Consider the following 24,496-nt stretch of genomic DNA (forward strand, 5'->3'; position numbering starts at 1 on the left):
TTAGTACTAGTTGCTAAATCTATAAATTCCTGAAAAACCTTCACTGCACATTAGTTTAATTCCAGGTTGAACACAGTAACATTTCTTTTTTATATATAGTACACATCACTTCCCCATGTCTGCTTAAAGTAGAGTGTATGTGGACTACTACCATCAGTGGATTTTATATGTAACCGTTTAACTTTATATGGAACTGTTTAATAGATGAACCATTTCAGCTCTTCTGCAGCCTCATCCTCAACATGGTGGTAATTAGTATGTCAGTGGAGTCAAATGTAGTTTAGAAACACAGACATACCCAACCTCATATACAAACAGCAAAACTTCCTTATTGCTTCTGCTTAATAAAAGAGAATGCCACAAAAATACACAGGGACTAGGCGACGCACTTGTTTTCACTGTAGATTGCTGTTATTCATATCACAGATACAGTCAGGTCATAAAACAAGAATAGTTACTCATAGCTGTCATCTTTGCACCATAGCACACAACTGACCAGCTCTACATTGTACAATACACCCATCCTCCTAGCACTGCTTCAGTAACTAATACACCCCTTCCCCTCTCCCTCCCTCTCAATTCCCACCCCTCCCCTATAGTGAAAACAAAAAAAGTTCATCCACACGTCGGACCCCGTTGCAGTTCATCGACTCGTCTGGACACAGAAGACGTGGCCAAAGGAGATCAGACTCAGGGGGGGGGAATTGTGGGATCTGGATTCTGCTCAGTACGCGTGTCCGCTCGTCCAGTTTCGTGTAGCACTAGAGGACCAGCATTGAGGTTCTTGGATAAGAAAAGGGTCATCTGTACAGCAGGGGTCCCCTTTTGGTCACGGCTGGGAATGCAATGGGAATTCGGAGGTTTGGAGGAAGAGGAGTCGTCGTGAAACGCGAGAGAGCTCGGCTTTTTGCCACTGTGTCGGAGGTTGCGCGCGAAAGGGATGATGATGGCGGGGAGAAGGGTGGAACATAATTCTGAATGATGGAAATGAAAACAAATGGGTGCAAATGTGCTCCTTTCCTGGAAAAAAAATCCCTACATAATGAATAAAAATAGCAACAAAAAAAACACATTCATCCATAATTTGATACATATGATAAAAATAAATGATGAGGAATAACATGATTCGTTTTTGAGAAGGGGACCAAGTCAGACGGGGTGGGGGGTGGGGGGTGGTTGGTCAGTCAATCCTCCGAGCTAGACGAGGAGTCGGAGTCCTTCTGTGCTATGATGACATCGTCCAGCAGGGCTTCTTGATCCGAGCTGTCATAGCCGCCTTGGGACAGGCTGTCGCCGCCCTCCATTTTAACGTCAAAGTCCGGACTGGTGAGGAAGTGGTGGGAGCTCTCCAGGTCCTCCTCGTCCATCATGTAGGCACCGTCGGAGACCAGGGTCTCCTCTTCAACCGCACCCAGGAGGGGGTCTTCCGGGGCGGGCTCGGGAGTGTGGTGGTGGTGATGGTGATGGTGGCGGCGCCGGCCTTTCTTGGGGATGTCCGAGTGCTCGGACAGCAGCCGGTGGAAGAGACTCTCGGGCAGGAAACCCTGTGAGGAGAATGGATCCTTATATTAGAACGTCCACTGAGGGGAAAGTAAATCAGACGACCAAGAGCGTGTTCACACTAGTCCACTTTTTCCCACCCCATGGTACAGTTAAAATAATTTTCTACAAACCATGTCTGTACTCAAATATGCAGTATCTATAAAAAAAGGAAGTAAAAGTTGAATTATTGTGAAAATGTTACAAACTTAATCTTCCCATTTTAGCTGATTTTTCACACAACTTCCACAATCCTCAAGAATATGTAAATTAATTTGGATGACATCAAACAATGGGAGAACTGAGAGAAATATTTTAGGATTTTACAACAACATATATTTTTTACGATTTTAAGACAACACCTATTCTGGCATTTCATAATAAGTAATATTGTTGTATGAGCAGTGCTTCCATGTATGTGCATATACAATATGCTATAAGCTATGTTTGATGTAGGTTGAGTTGCCAACATTAACTAGCAAGCAAAGTAGCATAATGTAACTGTATTCTCTATATAACAGATTAAAGCAGCTGATCAACTATGAGCTGATATCACATTCAAATAAACTGATTATTCATAAGGTCAATATGTCATTGCCACCAGCACACTGTGGGACTGTACAGAATCTGTACTTGATTCAAAAAGTGCTGTAATTGACTTCTTTTTAAGCAAAGTACAGCGCTTTCTAATTTTTTTTTTGTGAGTTAATCAAATACAATGAAGAAGAAGCGCTGTTCCTCACTGTGCAGGTAGATGACAGTTAACAACAACCAATAGAAAATGGAGAAAGTATCAGTAGAAAAGTCTGTAGTAGTTTTACTCAGATTATAAAGAGTATGGAGCACATGGCTGTGTTTGAGTGTTGGACCTAAACATTGTTTAGTAATTGTGGCAGCTACTCGATATGGAAACAAAGTACATGTCACGCAACCCCCTTTTCATTCTTACAAAATGCACAGAATGCATAAAATGTAAGAACTAGTCATTTTTATGATCAGCACTGCACAGAAAGGTCTTGTAGTAAATCATAATGGCTTCAGCACGTACAGAATTGCGGACAGTTTCAGACCAGTCGGGTGCTACAGCGTGATCCGGATTCTCCTCCAGATACTCCCTCAGGTCTTGCAGCATAGGACAGAAGGCAGCTCCAACCTATAGAGGGGAAACATTTGGATGTTCATAACCCCCAGCAAGAAATACCACACAGTCAACAAGTCCAATAGAGAGAGTTGCATACAGTGCACTCATGTCTCACCTTCTTTCCTGTCCTCATGTGAATGAGCTTGACCTTCTCACTGCCTGTCAGGGCTTTGTCTGCCCTCCTCCTCCTCCTCTTCCTCTTGCTCCTGTTCACAAGAAGCTGGGGAGGAGGAGACATGATGGGAAAAAGGAACTCAGCAATTGACATAGCTCAAATTAATATAATTATACAGCCCCACTTAGTTTCTCTGTCTACCTCAGACAAAAGTTTGCTCATGAACCACAGTAATTTAAATTCAGATTACTTTGACCCAATAGTTGGTGTTACTCAGTAACCGATGGTGTCCTGCTGTGAATTTACCTCCAGCATGTCTCCCTCCACCTCATAGTCAGGGTTCTCCTTCAGCCAGGTGGGTGGGTCCCTGCGTCGAGGGGTGCGCTCCATCGGGTCGTGGACTCCGTCTGGGTCTGACAACTAAGAGAGAGACAGACGTCGGATAAAGATTAGCGACCTAAACCAAGCGCGGTTTTGAGTGTGTGTGTGACTCTGCCTGTACTATAGCGGAACACACGTAAACCTGACGCATGTACCTCTTGGTCCTTGCGCCTCTTGCGGCTGCTGCTCTCTCCCCCTGACCCGTTGGGCATCAGGGCCTGCTTAGAGAAGGTCAGCTTCAGCCCCTCCTCCTGGCAGGGTAAGAGACAGAGGGGGCCTCTAATTTAGCCATGATGAACTACGCATCACAGCCACACCTCATCCTGCCTATAAAATGATTTCTGCATTTTGGTCTACCTTGCACTAGGGCCCCATAGATTTAGACTGACAGGTGAACTGATATTATTAGCCAATATTAGCTAAAGATAAGTCAGTATATTTTATTCAAACTCATGGCATATGCAAGTGTGTTTTACCCCAAGTATCAGTTTTGGTAAGGATTCTATAACACTGACATTTAATTTCATTCTCCACCACATTCTCACCTTGAGGAGTTTGACGGTGAACTCTCCGTCCTCTCCTTCGGCTCCGGGGCCGCCGGGCGTGCTGTTGGGTTTACGCATCAGCCTGGTGTAGGCCAGCTCGTCCGCCCCCAGCTCGGAGCCCGGGTTGAGCTGAGCGTCAGACACGTAGCGCCGCCCTGACGGCCACTGGCCACTCAGCACCAGTGTACACAAGCTGTCCAGACGGTTGATCAGCACGCGGTCCTGAGATGAAGAGAGAGAATTGACCATGAGAGAATCAACACATGACATTGGCTTTGTATTACATACTACTCCTCAAAAAAACTAGCCTCATAGTTGCACCAGCTGTACATTACCTTGGGCCAGTCCACTCTGAGAGGATCAGGGGGTGGTAGGCCATCTTGAGATGTAGTCATGGAGAGCAAACTATTTTCTTCATCCCCGTCACACATCTTCATGCCTGCTAAGAGAAACAAAATAAAAAAAAGATTGGTTGAATTTTCAGTGTTTTCTTACAGTATTGAGCATTTTTTTTTCTTAGACTACCAACTTACCTCCCTCCCCCTCTGCATCACTCTCTCCACTCTCGTCAGTGCTGCCCGATCGCTCGGAGGAAGACGAGCCAGAGTCAGAATCAGAATCAGAATCAGACCCTCCTTCTCCTCTACCTTCCTTCCTTGCTCCTCCTGAGGATCTGGGGCCCCTCCCTCTGCCCCTCTTGAAGCTCCAGCCCCTCGCTCGCGCCTTGCCGTCGTGGTGACTCAGCGGCGTGCTCTGGAGCTCTGGATTGATTTCACCTGCCAGCAGACGGGAGTCCTCCTCAAGTCCCTCCTCCTTCACACTGGGCCCCTCCTCCTCGGTCTTCGGTTGACCGAGGGGCATGACGGACTGCGGCTGGGGCGGAGGAAGGGGCGGGGCCTGCTGGTTCTGGAGGAACTCCTGGCGAGCCTGAGCGAAGGTGAACTGCGGGTCTGCGAAGATGGAGAGCTCAGTGCGGCTGACGCCGTGCAGCGCGGCGCCCAGCATCAGCTGGCGGTCGTGGTCCGGCATGCTCCACCAAGCGGGCAGCTCCGAGCTGGGCAGGGCCTGGGGCAGACGCTCCTCCAGGGAGGGGTGGGGTAGGACGCGCTCACGGAGGCGACGCAAGAGGCTAATGCGGTAGAGGGTACGGGAGGCGCGCTCCTCGGTTATGGGGGCCAGGGTCTGGGAAAGCTCTGATGGATCTAGAGAGGAAGAGAGCGAAGACAATTACAACCATCTGCCTGTAAACCCACTTAGGTCATGTTCACACTATTCTGCTTTTTTTAAACTGCCTTCATTCAAGTGAATGGGGAGCAGCTGCAAGGCCACAATGCAACGGCTGTGTTGTGGGAGTTACTGATAAGTATTTCAGACTTGAACATAAGTACTATTGGCTAATAGTGCCAGATACTGCAGCTTGTTGTTATGGAGACAAAGTGTGCGCCATGGAACCCATCACTTTATCCATTTCCATCAGCACATAATGCAATGACAGCAGTGTTTTTTCTACAAAAAAGAGGATTAGTGTGAATGTACGTATAAAGAGTATGAAAAAACTGAAGTCAACTGCACATTCTCTAAAGTACCTGAACATTGTAAACTTGGAATAGAGTCTTTACAGGGTTCCCACTCTTTTAAAGAAATCATTTTCCAGGACCTTTCCAGGACATTTTCCAGGAGTTTTTCTTGACAATACAGGACAGCACTTGCTCACAAATGGTCATATAATTTACCGGTAGGCCTAGTATTGATACATTTAACCCCAGTTTTATTCCTCCTTTTTTAATGATGCAGGGTTCATGATGAAGTGTCTCGGGTTCATTATGGGTGACGGCTACACCCATCACTGCTAACTGTACAATAAGGTCGTCTGGCTTCCTCTTTTTGTTAGACGTGATTGACTATGTTCTACCTCTGTAACAATTTCAAAATGTGATAAAGTAGTAAATCACACCATAATGTACACTGTAAGGTGTGTGTTATTGTCAAAGCATTGTTTAACAGGTGGTATTGTAATGGGTTGTTACATGCACCCCTAGTAACCTATAGCTGTATTGATGTAGATGAATAAAATCTTAATTTCAGTTTAAGTTAAATTCACTTTTGTCAAACAGATGACCACTGACATGTAGGCGATCTGAGTGAGGGGCTAAAATACAATAAAAATTTTCCAGGACAACATAGATTATTTCCAGGATATTTGGTCATTTTAATCAATTTCCAGGTGTTTCCATGACTGGAAAACTAGTCTCTAAATTTCCAGGTTTTCCAGGACGCGTGGGAACCCTGCTTTAGCAGAAAGGATGTAGATGTAGTTAAGAGAGAATAGTGTGCAAGCTTTCAGCAAACCCAATAACTACATGGTATGAATGAATAGTGTGAAACCCCATTGAAGATCAACAGCCAACCCTAGTAATCGCTGGCAAGCAACCAACTCAACATGCATATAATGTCTCGGCACTATGTTGCCAACGTGTGCAGCAGTGCTCACCTTCCCCTCGAGCTGGACGCAGGTGGCAAACCCTCCGGCACATGGCGACGAAGGAGCGGAAGTACCGGCTCAGGCTCTCATCAGTTTTCTTGTCCAGACGGGCAAAAGTACGGAAGCGGTTCCAGTCGAAGTCAGGCTCTTCGTTCTCAGGAAGACCCAGCTCCTGCTTCATCTTCTCCACACCGAAAGTTGACACCACGCGGTAGAAGTCGCACTCCTCCCTACGCGTCCACCTAGGGCAGAGAGAGAAGGACGACAAGTGGGGTGAGGCATTTTTTATTATCTTGAAGCTGTGCTCCCTAAAGCAAACAATATTTGTCCATGATTGTCCCTCATGGCATGAAGAAAAAAAAAAGAAAGAAACAGTCAAAATAATCAAACAAATTTGATGTGAAAAATTCATAGCTGGCATGCAAAACAGAACGGTGTGAGGAATGAGAGTATTAATAGACTATATTTTCAGATAAAAGCCAACATTATTTTGAGCACACTTACAATAGGAAAAGCCTTGACCAAATAAACAAAGTTAATCCTGTGGGGAGCCCTGCCAGCACAATGTAATACTCGGGTACCTCTGTTGGCGCTCCTGCCGGGCGATCTCCTTCAGCTTGCTGGCCTGTTCGCACCGCCGGCGCCTGCGGTCGCCCTTTGCCTCGGCTTCAATCTTCAGCTGCTCCTGCCTGTAGCTGCGCTGGTAGGCCGTGATCAGCCGCCGCATCCGGGCCGTGAGCGACGAGCTGGTGGGCCAGTCGCACACTCCGCTCTGGCTGGAGGCGCTCTCGGTGACCACCGGACCCACCTTGTCTTCCACAGAGATCTCGTCGTCCATGTTCATAGAGTCAGGCTGGAGGACAGCGAGGAGACAACAGGGTCAAACAGAGGCTGCCAGTGTAATAGTTACAGCAATATTCATGCAAGTCCACGTAAATAAATGTTCTAGTGCTGACAGAACCACATGATGGCTCAGAGTCTCACCTCCTCGTAAAGATCTTTGGTGTGTCTCGACGCGGGCTTGAACTCCGGATCCTCTGAGTACTTATCATAGTCAGCTCTGCACAACACAAACAATAAAGCACCATCAAGCAGGTGAAATGTGTCCAGAAACAGGCCATAATCCCTGTCTGCTTCATGTTTCATGAAGTTTAAGTTTTGACTTTTTGAGATCCGTTTCATTCCAGTTGGAAAGAAATACAAATTTTGCAAATGAAATAAATGTAAAAATTCAAACTGTAAACTTGTTACAAAAAAGTCTGGGTGATTGGGCTGATTTCTCACTGGAAAAACACATCAATAAGCCGCAGTATTTATAAACTGAATTTAAGACTTAAAAAGCTTGTATTCAAGACTTTTTATATCTTGACTTTAGATAATATGATTTAAAACATTTTACGACATTTTCACAACCTGCAGACACCCTGTCCCTTTCCAATTCAGACCTACTTAAGATTGGTGGATATGAGCAAGTAGCGCGCTGCTGTGGCTCCAGTGTCCTCGTAACATTTTAAGATCTATTCAAAGCTCTCAATTTAAAACACTAAAACACTAGCTCTAAACACCTTGTTTTAGAAATGAGGAAAACAATCAATAAGCTAATGGCTGCTCAGTCAGTAACAGTGTTACCTCTGTAATTCTAGGAAGTAGTTATGGCTTATAGTGAAGGCTACAGCTCTGCAGGGTTTTAATGTCACATTTCCTCTAGTAGTGGTGGGAATTTTCTTGCTGTGGAGTAGCACCACTGGTTAATGAAAACAGAGGAAACCCTGAATAAGCTATGACTAGCACTGTTAGCCAGCATCACTCACTCGTCTCCCAGCTCAGGATCGCCAGTGTGCTGCTCGGCATCGATGGCTTTGTCGTCAGGCCGACCAGCTCGCTCCAGGAAGCTTAGGCAGGGATCAGCACGCATGGTGGTGTACATCTCGTAGCCTGGTCAGAGAGATACATGCAAGGCTGTTACATAATACAACATCACCACCAAAACACCACTGAGCAAGGAACTGAACCTGTAACTGCTCCCAGTGCTACAAAGACAAGCTCTCCTCTTCGCATAAATGTTATGAGCACACATAAAGGAGACGCACCATGTTTGAATACTCCAACAAGCAGGGAGCGGTCGGCCTCCGTGTCCCACCACCCTGATGGCACCTCCTGTTGCTCCATCTCAGGCATCCAGATATCAACATCCCTAAAAAAAACAGGACACATATATCATTGTGTGCAGGTGTATGACAGTGAACTTCTATGTGAACGAGAGATCAAGAGTGTAAGAGTTTGTGTGCGCTTGGTTTTATGTAGAACGGGCTGCATTTGATACCTGATGTCAGCTCCTCTCAGGACGGGTTCTGCATGTTCCCCAATGACCTCCTGTTTCAGGTAGTAGAGCATACGCACCCTCAGCAACACCCTAGAGGGGGACAGGAGAGGTGTTAAGGTTGAAACACGGGTGAAAATGCATGCAGATGTGCACACACACACACGCAGCTGTGGGGGTACACTGACTTGTTGCACTGGTGCTTGAGGTGTTTGCGGTAGCTGTCGTCGAGCAGCAGGGTGTCAGGGTTGTACTTGCGGATCCACTCCACCTTCTGCACATCAAAAGTACTCTGGGCCTTTACTCTCTTCCCCTTCCTGCCTCGTGGCACAGGGATGGACAGGCCTGGGTGGAGAAAAGAAAATATCATTAAAAATTATTTTCCCATTCATTTACAATGAGAGCTTACAGTTTTCCCATGCAACTACAGTTCAAACGGTGTATGTGAGCGTGTCTCTCCCTACCAGAGTGGTTGAGTAGTGTTTGGGGCTCGCGGCCGTTCTCCGGCGGCGTGATGAGCTCCCAGATGAAGCTCTTGATGTTCTCATCTCCGCGGTAGTGCAGCAGGCAGAAGACCAGGATGACGCGGCAGATCGTCTCCACGTCGCGTTCGCCCAGACGCCGCTTACACCTGGCGTGGGACAGGATGTCCCTCCAGCGACCCCACCTGGAGGAGGAGAGGAAGAGGGAAAGAAAGGAAAGTAGAAGAGTGAAGAGGGTCAACAGAAAAGTGAATTCTCTCTTGACAAAATGATACTTAATAAAACTTGAATCACTATCTTACAACAAATTACCATTTGATTTACAAAATATTACTAGGGTACACAACATTAGAAACACTCGCTCTCTCCGTGAAATAGACAGAGCAGCTGAATTCAGATCAAAGATATGATCCCATATTGATTTCATCCATTAAATCCACTTCAATCATGAGGGGAGGAGACAGGATAAAAAAACACATCTTTAAGCCTTGAGATAATCGACACATGGACTGGGGGTGCAACTCCGTATTAGCAAGGTCCACCTACCCGTAGACAAGCAGGTGTTTCTCCACCCTGAAGCAGTCTGTGCGACCGTACCCGCCTCCGCTGTGGCGCTCGGAGCGCCGGGAGGCGCGGGACTGTCTTGAATTGGCGGGTGGATACTCGTCGTCGCTCTCTAGGTCGGAGAGTTCGCCGCCTTCGCCTCGCAAACTAGAGTACTGACGGGTCTGCTTGCGTACTCTGGGAGTGTCAATCACCAAGGTGTTCTGTTGGGAGGGAGGAGTTGGCTTTATGTCAATCAAGAATTGTTCTAAGCTCCAATATATATAAAAAAATCCTCAACTTCCTCGACTTTTCCTCACAAAGAACACTATGGGTTTTTGTACACATCATGATTACCTTTCGGTTGATGGAGTCAAAGTCGATGTCAGCCTTCTTGGCCCACTTCTGCCAGAACTCGGGGTCGTCCAGCGCGATGTCATTGCGGTTCTCGGAGGCCACGAAGCTGGCCTTGGAAAAGGTGGAGCCCTTGCCCTCGCTCTCTATGGTGATGGTGGTCGCCCTGCGCTGCAGGATCTGGTCGATGTCCTCCTCGCAGAAGCGACTGCCCTCGTCATTCTCGTCCATGATGGCAGCGTAGGCGCCCTTCCTCAGCAGGTCCTCAATCTCCTTCTTGGAGAACTGCTGGATCTATTGAAGGAGACATGGAAATCCATTTACAAGTGTTCCAAATTGGGTTAAGGAAACTACAATTTTGCTAAGACACAAACAAGATGCTTCGTAAATGACCAACCTAAAACATAACCTGGCAGTTTATGATCAGAAGGTTCTCTTACCCCATTGACGTTGCTCTCTTTGTTGCCACTCATGCTCTGCAGGACGGCACGGTCCAGGCCAAGCTTGAGACTTGCTTTGTCCAGCATCTCCCTCTCATAGGAGTTCCTGGTGATCAGACGGTACACCTTGACCGCCTTAGACTGGCCGATACGATGGCACCGTGCCTGGGCCTGGGAGAGGGGAAAAACAGAGAGGGTGATATGCAGAAAAAGCAAAGTGGTGAGATTAAAAGGTAAGGAAAGAAATGTTGAGTTCTAAATGTTGGTTTGGAGCTATAAAATGTAAAAATATATATCTATATTTATAATATAATGAGTTTAATAATATAATTTATAATATAATGAGTTTGTCAACACAGAAACCACATACTAATCAAAAGCTGTTGCATGGAAATTACTGAATGATCCACACTCTTGACTATGGGGCAAAGTTGTGTGTATGTCTCTACATGTCTCTTGATGTCAAGATGGTTTGGAGTTCACATCAGCCTGCAGTCTCAGTGAAATTAATTTTACACCAGACAGCACGGTAAAGCACTGTACCTGCAGGTCATTTTGAGGGTTCCAGTCAGAGTCAAATATGACACAGGTGTCAGCAGCGGTGAGGTTAATACCCAGACCTCCAGCACGGGTGCACAGCAGGAAGACAAAGCGGTCTGAGTCAGGCTTACTGAAGCGGTCGATGGCAGCCTGACGTAGGTTCCCACGCACTCTGCCATCAATGCGCTCATAAAGGTATCTGGACAAAACAGCATATATTCATTCATCATATTAAGTCTACATAACATTCAGGTAATACTCCATCTATACAGACTAAAAGCCTTCAATTAGCATATCTATCTATGACAAACTACTATTTTAAATATAAAAACACAATGCTAGTGTTGACTCTCATACCTCTTGTTGATGAGGTAGTCCTCCAGGATGTCTAAGCAGCGCACCATCTGGGAGAAGATGAGCACTTTGTGGCCGCCAGCCTTAAGGCGTGGAAGCAGCTTGTCCAGTAGCACCAGCTTGCCTGCCGACCGGATTAGGGCCTGTAAATGGAAGTCAGGGGCCAGCGGGTCGTACACCTCCCGCAGCTCTGCTACTATCTTCTCCTCCGCGCCTGGACGAGAGAGACAGAAATCATTTTATTGCACTATCCAGCATTTCTGAGCTGCGTGTCATAGGACAGCGTGGGTTTAATAACCCGTGTTGGTCAACAGGATTCCAATGCATATCTGATCATCAAAACCCATGACTTCTCCTTGACACAAAGCATCATTTCCATGACCACTATATATCAGCCTGTTGGGTCAAATGTACATTGTTAACTGAACAGCTCACTGATTGTTAAATGAACAGCCCCAGGGCTTTTTGCCTAGCTAAAACTACAACATGTAATCAGAAACTTTGTTTGAATTGTTATTTCTTCTAAAAGCAGAAAAGTCTCTGAACAAATTTGCACACTATTACAATGGCCCTGACTATTCCTGGTATTCCATGACTGTAGAAACTCTGGATTTGGTCGGTGGTTCGATCCCCGGCTCCTCCAGTCCGCATGTCGAAGTGTCCTTGGGCAAGATACTGAACCCCAAATTGCTCCCGATGGTTGCGCCAGCACCCTGCGTGGTAGCTTGCCGCCATCGGTGTATGAATGTGTGTGTGAATGGGTGAATGTAGGCATTGTAAAGCGCTTTGGATAAAAGCGCTATATAAATGCAGTCCAATAAATGAATTCCACCTTTGATTAACTATACGCTCAGTCTGCAAAGTGCCACTAAATAGTATTGTTGAAAGATACTTGATTGAAAAACATTTTCCATGTGAATCCAAAACAGGAACATTGAATTTTGTTCCAAGTTTCAAGTTTGAAAGACAGAAAGAGGGAGAAAGGAGGAGGGCTTTCACCAACCTTCTCCATCTCTGCCCCTTGAGCCTGAAGTCTATGCAAATGCACAGTCTAGCTTGAGCATGGGGCTATCAACTGGGGGGAGGGGGGTGGGCCAGAGTGTGACTGTTACAGTCAGGTACAATGCAATAGGCTGGCATGCTTACAACCACAAGATGTAATCATTACACCGCTTCAGTTACGCAAACTTTTCAACCCAGTCAATCTGATTTGTTTCCCAACTCTACAGTCGCGCCCTTTGCTCAAGACCACAGCGCAACTCCTTCTGGGAACCGTAGACTTTCAAGAGATTCCAGCTCACACCTGGAGAGCCAACTGCTTGGCAAAACAAGCAGGGTTTTTGTTGGTTTCATCTCACTCAGCAGGCTTAACTGTGGGTCCCCAGGGGGGTTAATAATCAATTAGGGAATGTTCTTTTAAGGTGGTTGCAACATTACAATCATTCTCAGTTAAAAAGAGATATCTGGTGATTTCACACCATGCAATAACGTTACTACTGCAATACTCAGAAAGTAAATTAGCTGGAACTAGGGCTGAGCGATATGGACAAAATCAAATATCACAATATTTTTGACCAAATACCTCGATATCGATACTGTGACAATATTGTAGGGATGACTATTGGTGCTTTCCCAAAAATATTTACACAATGAGTGTTTTGATAAATAATCATCAGTAATGTGAATATAATGACTACGTGGGTAAAGGCAAATAATAAGAACAGTCTGGTAAGTTCAGAAAATTACATCACTTTACTGTAATGCAGCCTTTAAAACCAGGAAAAGACAACACTTATGCCATATCACGATATTACGATATCCAAAAGATGATATCTAGTCTCATATCACGATATCGATATAATATTGATATATTGCCCAGCCCTAGCTGGAACAGTACAAGGTAATGGGTTGGACATGGTAGAGGCAGCAATATCAAAGGCAAAGTTAATGTTGAGGTGCAGTACCATTGATGAGGTAGGGGTGGTTGCAGCACTTGCGCAGCTCCATCATAGTGTTTAGCAGGTTGGGGACGTTGCTGTTACTGTTGGCTCCTACGCTGAGGAAGCTGAAGTTCCTCTCCAGGATGGCCCGGTAGTATTTCTTCTGGACATCTGTCAGCTCAACCTGGAAGGGAGGACAGGTTTTTATAATAAATGTATAATCTCACAGACCAATTTACTCTTCCAGTCTTTCTATGAAGCAGTAATCGTAATGCCCGTCTTCTTCATGTGAAAGACCTCGGCTACAATTTGCGCTAATGGACGCTCTTACCTCGATGATGGTCTCCTGTTTGGGTGCCAAGTTCTTCTCCACATCCTCTTTGAGCCTTCGTAACATCATGGGTTTCAAGATCGCCTGCAGTTTCTGGACCTGAGGGAGAGAGAAAGGGATTTGTTTAGGGAGCGCTGAACACATCCGGTAAAATATGCAGATACGCCAGAGAGCAGACATGTAGATGTGACACAGAAACAGAGACAGAAAATGGGAGAGTGGGCGTGTGTGAGTGTGTGAATGTGATAGTGTGTGTGCGTGTGACTGCCAACATGAGTGCATATTTTGCACCTGTTCCTCTGTTTTGAGGTCTCCGAAGTCTCTGAGGAACTCCGTCTCAGAGGGGAACTGGGCGGGCTCCAGGAAATGAAGCAGACTGAAGAGTTCCTCCACAGTGTTCTGGAGAGGCGTGCCTGTCAACAACACCTTGTGTTCCTGGGAAAATCCACACAACACAGGCAGGAGGGGAGGGATGGACAGAGGGGGAGAGGCAGTAGAGGAAGGGGGGGGGGACAGAACAACAGGCAGAGGAGGAATAAAGCAAAAGAGGAGAAGTAATGCAGAGGGAGACAATACAGGGATGCAGAGGAAAGAGATAGGAGGAGAGCGATGAAGAGAACCAGAAGAGGGAAAAAGGAGAGGAAAGAGAATATGAGAATATAACAGGTAGAGGAGGAAAAGAGGAAGGAGTGGAAGCAAAAGGGCACAACAGACAGGTAATGAAAGCGGGGGGAAAGGAGAGTTCAAATTAAGTATTTTTTTTAAATCCTTTTAGTGCCAATTATAATAAAATTAAACCACAAAAATTAATCTGAAAAGTAAAAAAAATCAAAGTATGCATCTGTGAAACCTGATTTCTTAGGGTTAGAATTAGACAATTAGTGCACCAAGAAAAAGTATCTTTTTAAGCTCTCTCTAACCATATTTCAGAGTCAAACACAACATTTAATCATACTTAAGATCTCTTAAAGACTTGAATTTAAATAATTCCATTTAAAACATATGAAGACTGTTAAAGGAGCTGACCGATTAGACACTGCACATATGACCGCTGCCTCTAAAATCTGCAGTTAGCTGTGGACCACTCACCAAGTCCAGCATCTTGAGGCTGTCCAACAGCTTGCAGTTGCGATTCTTGAGGCGGTGAGCCTCGTCAATGATCACACAGCGCCAGGAGATCTCCCTCAGCTCCGGGCAGTCGGACAACACCATCTCAAAGGTTGTGATAAGGGCGTCGAACTTGTACGCACCTGGGATCAGATGCTCCTAAAAAGACAGAATGCCAATTTTCATTTTGAGTACTGTGAAGCAAGACAGACATCCAAATAATCCCACATAGCCTGTTCATTTATTTATAGGTCATAATAACTGCCATAATCGTGCACGCACACACAGGGACGCCTGTGTACGTAAATGAGATGCAATGGTAAAGTTAAACATGTCTGCACACTCTAAACACCCCACCTTGTCATCCTTGCAGTACATCTCGTACTGCTGGATCATCTGTCGGCTGGCCAGGCTGCCGTGGTAGACGATGGCGTTCATGTGGGTCCAGGTGGAGAACTCCCTCTCCCAGTTGGTGATGGTGGAGAGAGGAGCGATGACCAGGAAGGGGCCCTGCACGCCGGCGGCAAACACCTCTGACAGCAGCGAGATGGACTGGATGGTCTTCCCCAGACCCATCTCGTCCGCCAGGATGCAGTTCTGCCTGAGGGACGAGCGACAGAAGTTTGACTTGTGAAGCCATAAAACCGCTCCACCTGACAGAATCAATCTCAAGCAGCAATCAAAATAGATTTGCTTTACTGGGGAAGGTCCTGTAATTTTTACATTACATTATTGTAAATTCTTGAGGTCTAAAACATCATTTCTACACTTCCACTTACATGCACACACTGACGAGTCAAACAAGCATTATTTTTTACTATTACAAACAATAATTTTCTTTTGCAGGAACAAATGCTCCATTGTCCAACACATTAGACGTTACATTTTTAGTACCTACTTACCAAATGCTACGATGCAAGTGCATCACTGTGTAAAATTTTGATCTCCAAAGGGATTTTATCTATGTTAGTGCTCCTTTCTATGGAGCCACAGAACATGGCGTTAGCAGTTGATGCATTTGTACCCAAGTCAAAAATCTCCTACAGCCATCATTAGGCTATTTGAGCTAGTAGCATACATGTGTCATGATAGTCTGAGAGCTTCAGAGCGCACGTGGCCACAGGAGATTATAGCACTTATTAAGCATGTGGATGTGTGTCATAAATACCTGTTGTACCAGTTGAAGAGCAGCCAGTTGACTCCTTCCAGCTGGTACTCTCTGAGGGTGTTGCCACTCTTGTACTCTCTGGACTCCTCCAACTTCTTCCATGCACTGGATTGGGGCCTTGACTGAGGGAGAGGAGAGAGAGAATGCAAAATTAACGAGAAAGAAAGAAACTGAGTGGTCACACACAGGCTCCTAACAGGTTTAACCTATAGTTCTCCTTTACACTGCGGCTATTCCCTCTTGGCCGCTCACCGTTCTCTTAAGGCGAGGTTGCCGGTTGTGGATCTTGAGGAACTCTTCGACCTTGCCCTCGTCCACGTCCTCCTTCAGCTCCCAAGTAGCGTCTTCATAAGGCAGAGAGCACCACTTTATCAGGTAGTAGACAACCGGCTGGGGGAGGGGACACAGAGCCAGAGAATATATATATATATTTTTTTTTAAATGCTACACAGTTCAAGTAAATAACTGTAAACATTGCTCCATCGTGAATGAAGATAGGTGTCCTGCGTTTGAGGAGCAAACCAGCACAAGATAGCTAGTGAAAAGAGCTCCAGCAACACAGCTAAGAGACCAACAGTAGAGCAGTATTGTCCAGCTTTAATGTGAAATCCTCATGAGGCTTGGTGTTCTTGGGCTCTTACCTCTCCGTTGTCCTTGTCCACGCTGTGGGACACATCCAGGATCCTGTCCACCTCCACGTAGTCCGGGTTGAACGGCTCCTCGTCCTGGAGACAAACACAGGGTCAGAGACACTAGAAAAACAAGGCTATTTGCAACTAGGTAAAGCAAGTGTACTAACAAAAACAGAAATACCATGGAGATGGCTCTGTGAAAACCAAGATTATAGCCTTTATCAATTCGAGGGCAAAAGAAACAATTTTAAAATCACAGAGCTATAGTCTGTGGGTTAGGGTCTATGAAATGCTTCAGCATTACGTCATCATACACCCGCCCCTCTCACCTCCTGGAAGATGTGCCTCATCTGCGCCTGCTTGGTCTTGAACCTCTTGATCTTTTGATGGATCCTCTTATCTCTCTCCAGCTGCTCCAGACTGGCCCACTCACAGTGCAGGTAAGAACTGAGAGGAAGAGAGGGAGGAAGAGTTTTCACTCATCTGGATGTTTTCTCAACAAAGGCTCAGTGACTTTGAGAGGCCAGCACTGGGACTTACTAGTTCTTGTATTTTACGAAGAATTCCTCGACGTTGATGTACTGGCCCGTAGGTATCTTGGAATTGCGAGAGGAGAACAGGTTTTTTTTAGGCTATGACATACACTATCAAATGGGAGAATTTAAAGAAATGTACATATACGAAATGGAATAAACTTACTTCCTTCTTGGTTAACCTCATGGACAGAACTTTGTCTACAATCGCAGCATCTTCTTCACTGGGGTTTTCCTGTAAACATAAAAAAAGACTGTTAAACTACCCTAAGCTGGTCCTGTGTAGTATGACAACCATGAGAACCCTTCCCTCACTCTCACCACAAAAAAATAAATTGCTATGCTACAGTAATTTCCCACGCTCACCACAAAGAACTGCATGCTGGGCTGTCCGTCTCCATCCAGTTCCATTTCTTGTTTTAGCTGCTCTCCCATAAGCTGCGCCGCTGTGCCCCCGCTGATGGAGGCCACGGCCGCCGCGGTCGTAGTAACATCTACGTCTTCCTGCTCGTCCTCGTCGTCCGTTATCTTGATGTCCAGGTCCTCTGTGTACTTCTTCCTCTTCACCACCCGATTGGAGCGCCTCTTCTGGCCAAAAGAGATTGGTTTAAGTTATGTGTGCTTAGGGCTGGGCTACAAAACAATAATGATGACTGTCTAATAAATTTTTTCTCAATATAAATATTAAAAATGTTAGATAAAAGTTGACACTTTCTTTTTCCAGGCCATGACAGCAAGCCAACAACTGGCACACAAACAGCCAATTGTTGTTATGTGGTGAGGCTGCACAGTAAGAGGTACACACCCACCACAGCACCACATGCTACAGCTTTGGTTTCTAATGTTTAGTAGGCTAGCAAGGAAGACGATCAATGTCCTTCACAATGAAAGTGAAAGCGACACCAAAGAAAGACACAGAAAAGACAAAGACAAAGCTACTCCACTCAACCTTAGCTCAAATGAGGAAGACCAACGATAACAAAGATCGTTCAACTTCGGCTGTGTGAAAATATTTTTGATACATAAAAGTCAGACAAGAAACAGAAGCGGACATTGTAAATTGTGTTAAAGATCTGCGCCAACTAAGTCAGCTATCACTATGAACCCGTTCCATCATTTGAGACACTATCACCCCTTACAGCACGCAGAATGTAAACGATTGCAGTCCCATATAAATGCTGGCAGTCGACCCCCAAGAACTAGTGAACTACTCTGTAGTTCAGTAAACGGTGGAGTAAGAATCCTGTGCAGACCTACTTTTAGTTTGGGGAATTACTTCTCAGCAGCAAACCATAGTATGAGCAATGTCCAGCACAGTGCTGTAAAAGAACCATCCCCCCACAATAAAAAAACAAAAACAAAAGAAGAGCCACAGACATCACAAATGCCAGTGGACTGTTAAGAAATGCTGCCAATTAGCACAGTCGACAATGAAGTACGGCTTTGCAACAAAACTTAGGTTTGACATGTTTTCACAATAAAGAAAAAATACAATTAACCTTCTGGTTTCTTCAGCTTTCACTGAGGAGCAAAGAGTAGACTTTAGCAGACAGACTTCTATCTTTGTCTATCTTTCTATCTCTATCTCTGTCTCTATCTTTCATCAACTGATATGAATGTTATGGTTATAACATTTTTGGCTATATTGCCCAGCCCTAAATGTGCTGACCTTGTTTATGTGAGTGTGTGTGTGTGTGTGTGTGTGTACCGTAGTCATGTCCTCCTCCAGAGCGGCGGGCGAGGCAGGGCTCAGTTCTCCATCAGAGTGGTCTGAGGACACATTTCTCTTTCTTTTCTTTGCTCCAACTAGAGTAATGGTGCTGGTGGAGGCATGGAGGGGGAGAATAAAGATGAAAAAATAAGAAAAGGAGAGCAAAAGGACAGTAATTAATATTGCATTCCACGAGGCTAAGTTTCCAGACATACTGAAAATGAGTCACATCTAAATTATTCCCTCTCTCCCATTTTTTCCTGCACATGAACTTACTTTGTCTTGGTCTTGCTTTTACTCTTGTTCCCGGTCCCAGGCATCCCTGTGCCACCAGCACCTCCGGCTGCTCCTCCTGCCACCTTCGCCTTGCTCTTCTTGTCGGCCCCACCTCCACTTTTGGCCACTGCTCCTCCGGCTACAGGACTTTTCTTCTTGCTCCCTCCTCCGCTGGTCTTTTTCTTAGTGGTGGTCACCACCGTCACAGTGCCCCCCATCTCTGCGGAGGCCTGGTTGGCGGGAAGCTCATCCTGGTTCAGCACTCTGGGGAGGTTCTTCTCGCCGCGCGCCTTGGCCCGGGCTATGGCTTCGGCCACGATGCGGTTCGCCTTCTCCTGCTTGCACAGGGTCTCCACGCGGCGCACGGTGACGGGCTCGCCGCCGGCCTTGGTGATGCGGATGGCCTGGGAGGCGGTGGTGGTGGTGGTGGAGGAGCCGGCGGTCGAGGTGTTGATGACCTTCACCACAGAGACCGTGCCACCGGCCGAGGTCGCCACGCTTGTCTGGGAAATGGTGGAGAGTGTTAAAAAGGTGCTTCCGGAGTTTCTGTTAAGACTTTATAAGAGTTCAAGTGTGACCCTAAGGTACAGAAAATATCAGTACACTTCTGGAGGTCTACCTGTGGCTGCAGCAGCATTTTGAGCGGCACAGCGACTCTCTGTCCTCCTTGGCCCTGGGAGATCTGGACCACCTGCGGGCTGCCGGTGTTGCCGGTTCCTGAAACCAACTGGTACTGTAAGAGCACAGAGAGAAAGACAGGTCACATCACATTCTTCTTTGAAAATAACCATGTTTGATCAAAAACAAAGGGGATTACAAGAGGATCTTAACAGAACAGGGTGTTTTAAGCCAGACTCTTACAGACTTTTAGATCTTACAATGTCTGGTTACATATCACACAATCAAAGAACAGCTTCCATGTGATGTGGGAATCTGACAGGATTTTAAGGTGGTTGCAAACATGGCAGTATGAAATGTAATAAACACAAGCACATCCAAAAGGTATTATTATGCGTTGATGAATGATGCTGTGATAATCTGAGGATAATTTCACAATAACTGTAAATAATATTTTTCCAGATTGATGTAATTCACAATGTCCCCGAATGCAAAATCTCATCTGGGCCCTAGAAAACACAGGTTAGGTCGAAGAATATTTGGAGGATGTGTCTACTGAACCCAGCAATGACTTTGACTGAATTCATACATTAACTCGTATCATTACAGAATAAACAGATGCATAAAATCAAAGTTCAGTAAAAAATTGCGCTTGATTGAGTTATTTGTCTTAAGCAGAAAAATCAAGGGGGCTGCCACATTTCAATGTAGGAAAACCCCTGATGTGCAAACAGGTAATCCCAAACTAACACACTTCTTCCTTACCTTAACTCCTCCTTGTTGGTTGGGCTGCTGTTGCACCTGCAGCTGAATGGTGAGCACTTTGGGCTGCCCTCCAGCCTGGCCGGCAGCCCGGGCCTGGGTGAGGGCTGCTAGCTGGCCTCCCTGGAGCACCAGTTTGCCTCCGGGGAGCTGGCCCAGCACTAGCCTGGGCTGGCCTTGCTGCTGCTGTTGGCCTCCTGTCTGAACCTGCTGGACCTGTGTGACCTGCTGCTGGGCTGTACCAGCTGCCACTGTGACAGTCTGACCGTGGGCCACAGCAGAGCCAGGCTGCGTGGGCTGCTGGAGGACCAGGGTGATCCGCTTAGCCTCGCCACCCTAGAATCAGACACACGGTAAGAGATTCATTATGATGGCTTAGACTGCCTTAAATCTATGAAACTCAGCTACGGCCCCGACGGTAAACCATAGAACCACTCCGAGCTGAACCACACCTGCTGTGGTACAACCGTCAGGGTGACCCCTTGTGGTCTAACCGTAGTGGCAGGAGAGGTGGTGCTGACCTGTGTCTGGGACTGCATGGCTGTCTGGAGCTGCACCTGAGCCTGGGGCTGGATCTGGATCTGTGTAGTCTGGCCTTGGGGCTGGATCTGGACTTGAACCGGCTGGCTCTGCGTCTGCTGCACCTGCTGGGGCATGGAGGTCAGTAGAACCTGTTTGACTGGCCCGTTGGGAGACTGCACCAGCCTCTGCACCCCGGCAGCACCCACCTTGACTTGAGCTTGGCTGGCCTGGTTCAAAACTGTTCCCCCAGGCAATATGGACATGCCAGGTCTCAGAGGAGTGCCAGACAACACACGGATGACCTTTCCACCGGGCGAGCCTGTGGCTCCTGAAACAGTCTGCAGCACTTGGGCTTGACCCTGGGGGCCTTTGAGAATGACGATTTTACCTCCGGCCTGCTGGGTGATGGCAGCTAACTGCTGGGGAGTGAGCTGGTGAGTAATCTGTGTGAGCTGCTGTGTGGTGGTGGTGGCTGGGGAGTTGGAGACTGTTAGTGGTGAGCCCAGTAGGACAGTGCCAGTGGTGGCCCCACTGGTGTTGCTGGCGACAGAGATGGTGGTCTGGGCCTGGACCTGAGGTACAGTCTCAACAGGGTCGGGGGCTGCGGGCACAGCGGGAGCTGCAGCTATGGAAACAGTCTGAGGGGGGGCCACTTGGGTGGGCTGCTGTATGGTGACTTGAACTGGGACAGGGTCTGGGATGGTGGGGACTGCTACAGGTACACCAAGGCCTGCGGTGACTGTGAGCTCTGGGGTGGGCTCGGGGTCGGCAGGCGGGTCCACCTGGCCCAGGGCCAGCTTGAGCGCCTCCTCCACAGGGTCCGAGGAGCCCTGAGAGAATGAGTCGTCCGGTAGGGCGTCCAGGTTGAACAGAGGTGTGTCCTCAAAGAGGTCCATGATGGGATCTGCCATCTTGCCCCCTCCACACAGGGAGACGGGCACAACCTTCCAGACACTCCGAGATGAAAGCTAAACAATCCGTGTCCAGTTCTTCTCAACGTTCAAGCAAAAAACTGTATATATACAGAGGAGAAACACAGAAGAAAATTAAGCACAACTATATAAATTAAGTCCATTTATAATTTAACCAAACGCTATACTGCTTACCAAATAGGACATGGCCTGTTTCTGACCTTTGACCAACTTAAATGTGGTCTGCATCACCCCATGGGCAATACTAGGATGCCTAAGATGGTGTAAAGAGAATAGCAAGGAGCAGAGAGAGGCTTAGGAAAGAGGGTCCTACAAGCCAATCCTGTATACCTTTTGTCTTTGTCTCCTTTTCAGCTCCTACTTTTCTTCTCTGTATGGGATGTCCATGCACAGCGTCATTCCTTGAAGTTTTGTTCCTAAAACACATAAACACGTTTAGCTTACTAAATCACCAACAACTTTGACACAGACAGAAATCCACTTACAGACCTAGTTATCTCCTAGAAGGAGCTGTGAAAAAAATAATTACCGTCCAAAACTCCTATGACTATGTGTGTCACACCAACTTGTTTAGCAGCCAGCAAATATTGTTTAAGTGGCACCTAACTCTCCGTAAAAAAAAGAGCTGACACCAGATAACTTAACAATTTATTGTAGCTGGATATGTGATCACTCATGGGCAGCTTGTCCAGAAAAGCTATCAAATGTGATGTGGACGTTTTACTTGAATTAAACAGGTATTTCAGTATTCACATATAAAGCTAGATCACTTTGAGAACATCCAATGAATGGAAACAGTTGGTAGTGAAGTCGGACAAGGATGATACTGATGCTGGAAACGTTAGATGCTTCCCTCTCTGGTCATATTGCAGTCTTTCTCACAAACCCGACAGCTAGCATTAGCTTGTACTGCTAGCAATAAATGCCTATTATAAAAGCCTCTACGGCGTCAGAAACATGTAATTGGGCTAGTAAACACAAAAGATGGGATGTTTTCAGTCGATAACTAGCTTCTCTGTCATTTACTACCAACCATTCAGTCAACTGGACTCCTTCAATCTCATCAACAAACCGGACCAAACCAAAGCAACGTGCCACAATAACCATTGCCCGTCAACGTTCAGACACGGGTTAGGCCGCAATACTGTTTGGGTTGGTCTACGTCTATTTTTCAGCAAAAATACCTGCAAATAACCATCCCATCCACTGCCCTAAGTCTCTCAGTTATAATTTCGGGGTGCTAAATTTACCTTTGCATCGACACACATGGCTTTCTCCGTCTCACAACACTGTATGATTACAGGAAACGGCCAGCGAAGAGCAGGAACTAACATTCCTGCCAGAGAAAGCGTAGAAAGCGTGCCCCTCGAATGCCGTCCCAATATGATTGGTCCACATTTCAGCGAGCCGGCAGCACACTACGATTTCATTGGCCAAAGGAGCTTTCCCTCATATTATAAGACCGATTCTGGGCGGGATGTGACAAAATGGGCATAGTTAGGTTGAGAAAACAATAAATGCGGCCTAGCTGGGATCGTTTGGCTGAGCGATCAAACTGAATGGAGGGAATAGACGTGTTTTGTTCATCTCTGATGGATGACGCAGTGCATATCCTAATACCTGTGAATCATATGCCGCCTATTATCTGACCCGTCGGTTTTTCCAGCATTTTATTACACAGAGCCCATACCAATAAATGAATGGAGACATCTTGTGGCATAGCCGTTACTAAAAATACACACCCCGGCCTCGTGCCCAGACTAACTAATCTACATTCAGAGGTATATTCTGAGATACAAAGAAATTATCAGCTTTCCATTAGGTACTAGTCTGATGGCTTTTGTGCTTTTAGTGGGCTATCAGGCCTAATGACTTACTGATCAACATCATGTCTCCTCACTGGTGTCTGACCAGGGTTTTGCTGCCCTCTAGTAGGTGGGAGCAGACAATGAAGTGTGACTATTAGTCATTTTAGCAGTTTTGTATTCTTATTTACCATTTTTATTTCAAGCAAAGGGGGGAAAAAATCAAATCTTTAAAGGGTGTGCTGTTTTTTTCTTATTTTTTCAATACTTCAACACCTTTTCCCACTTCCTGATCTCAGATTTACAGCTTCAAAGATAATTAAAGTGTCAAATATATAAAAAGGGTATTATTTCTGTCCATTGGGTAAATCCTACATTTTATACTTGTGGAACTAAAGCTCATAGATATAAATGTTGAGAGAAATATATCCACAAAATCACAAAATCCTCAATCTATTATCAATGAAGCTGCCTCAGTCTACATTAATATGACTCCATGGATTAGAGTCTTGGTTCCCTATTTTCATTAATGATTTTTGGACTGTCCTAAACCATAAAAATGTTGTGTGTGTGTGTGTGTGTGTGTGTGAGAGAGAGAGAGAGAGAGAGAGAGAGTGTGTGTGTGTGAGAGAGAGAGAGAGAGAGAGAGAGAGAGAGTGTGTGTGTGTGTGTGAGACAGAGAGAGAGAGAGAGAGAGAGAGAGAGAGAGATGGTGGTCATGAACCAGGGAAGCGTAAGTGACTGGATGTGACAGCACACCACACTTTATCCATGGCAGCCCTGCAGAGATGTGCCTGCTCGCTCGCCAAAGCCTCCATCTGTCTGCAGCCCTGTGAGGAGTATCCGCTATTCACCACACTTATACTCTGCCCCATGCTGGTGTCTGCCCGGTCCGCGCCAACTCTGCTGGCGAGAGCTATATT

At 46.2% G+C, this 24,496-nt stretch overlaps 1 protein-coding gene across 2 annotated transcripts; it reads right to left on the reverse strand.

Annotated features, from left to right (window-relative positions):
- Positions 1-332: 332 nt before the first annotated feature.
- Positions 333-23,069, reverse strand: chd8 (chromodomain helicase DNA binding protein 8). 2 transcript variants are annotated; one of them, XM_071542939.1, is made up of 40 exons: positions 23,019-23,069; positions 22,099-22,184; positions 20,836-21,848; positions 20,318-20,650; positions 19,554-19,667; positions 18,935-19,437; positions 18,656-18,767; positions 17,314-17,535; positions 17,114-17,182; positions 16,955-17,010; positions 16,744-16,861; positions 16,424-16,507; positions 16,035-16,172; positions 15,783-15,904; positions 14,972-15,215; positions 14,597-14,773; positions 13,799-13,942; positions 13,508-13,606; positions 13,201-13,360; positions 11,240-11,450; positions 10,886-11,081; positions 10,343-10,513; positions 9,906-10,196; positions 9,552-9,772; positions 8,988-9,190; positions 8,712-8,868; positions 8,527-8,616; positions 8,294-8,397; positions 8,015-8,138; positions 7,188-7,263; positions 6,785-7,056; positions 6,213-6,445; positions 4,255-4,923; positions 4,057-4,160; positions 3,722-3,943; positions 3,332-3,427; positions 3,102-3,215; positions 2,796-2,900; positions 2,588-2,692; positions 333-1,544 (listed from the first exon to the last, which is right to left on the reverse strand). In XM_071542939.1, exons 3-40 carry the CDS (start codon positions 21,745-21,747, stop codon positions 1,185-1,187), a joined length of 7,731 nt encoding a protein of 2,576 aa, XP_071399040.1. In that variant the 5' UTR covers positions 21,748-21,848; positions 22,099-22,184; positions 23,019-23,069; the 3' UTR covers positions 333-1,184. The 2 variants fall into 2 exon arrangements, with proteins under 2 accessions (XP_071399040.1, XP_071399039.1); XM_071542938.1 differs by having other exon boundaries at positions 4,057-4,163.
- Between the last annotated feature and the right edge of the window lie 1,427 nt (positions 23,070-24,496).

The sequence above is a fragment of the Centroberyx affinis genome, unplaced genomic scaffold, assembly GCF_046629955.1.
Source record: "Centroberyx affinis isolate AG114_WGS23_722 - 3 ecotype Tasmania unplaced genomic scaffold, CSIRO-AGI_Caff_v1 ptg004204l_1, whole genome shotgun sequence".
Classification (NCBI taxonomy): Eukaryota; Metazoa; Chordata; class Actinopteri; order Beryciformes; family Berycidae; genus Centroberyx; species Centroberyx affinis.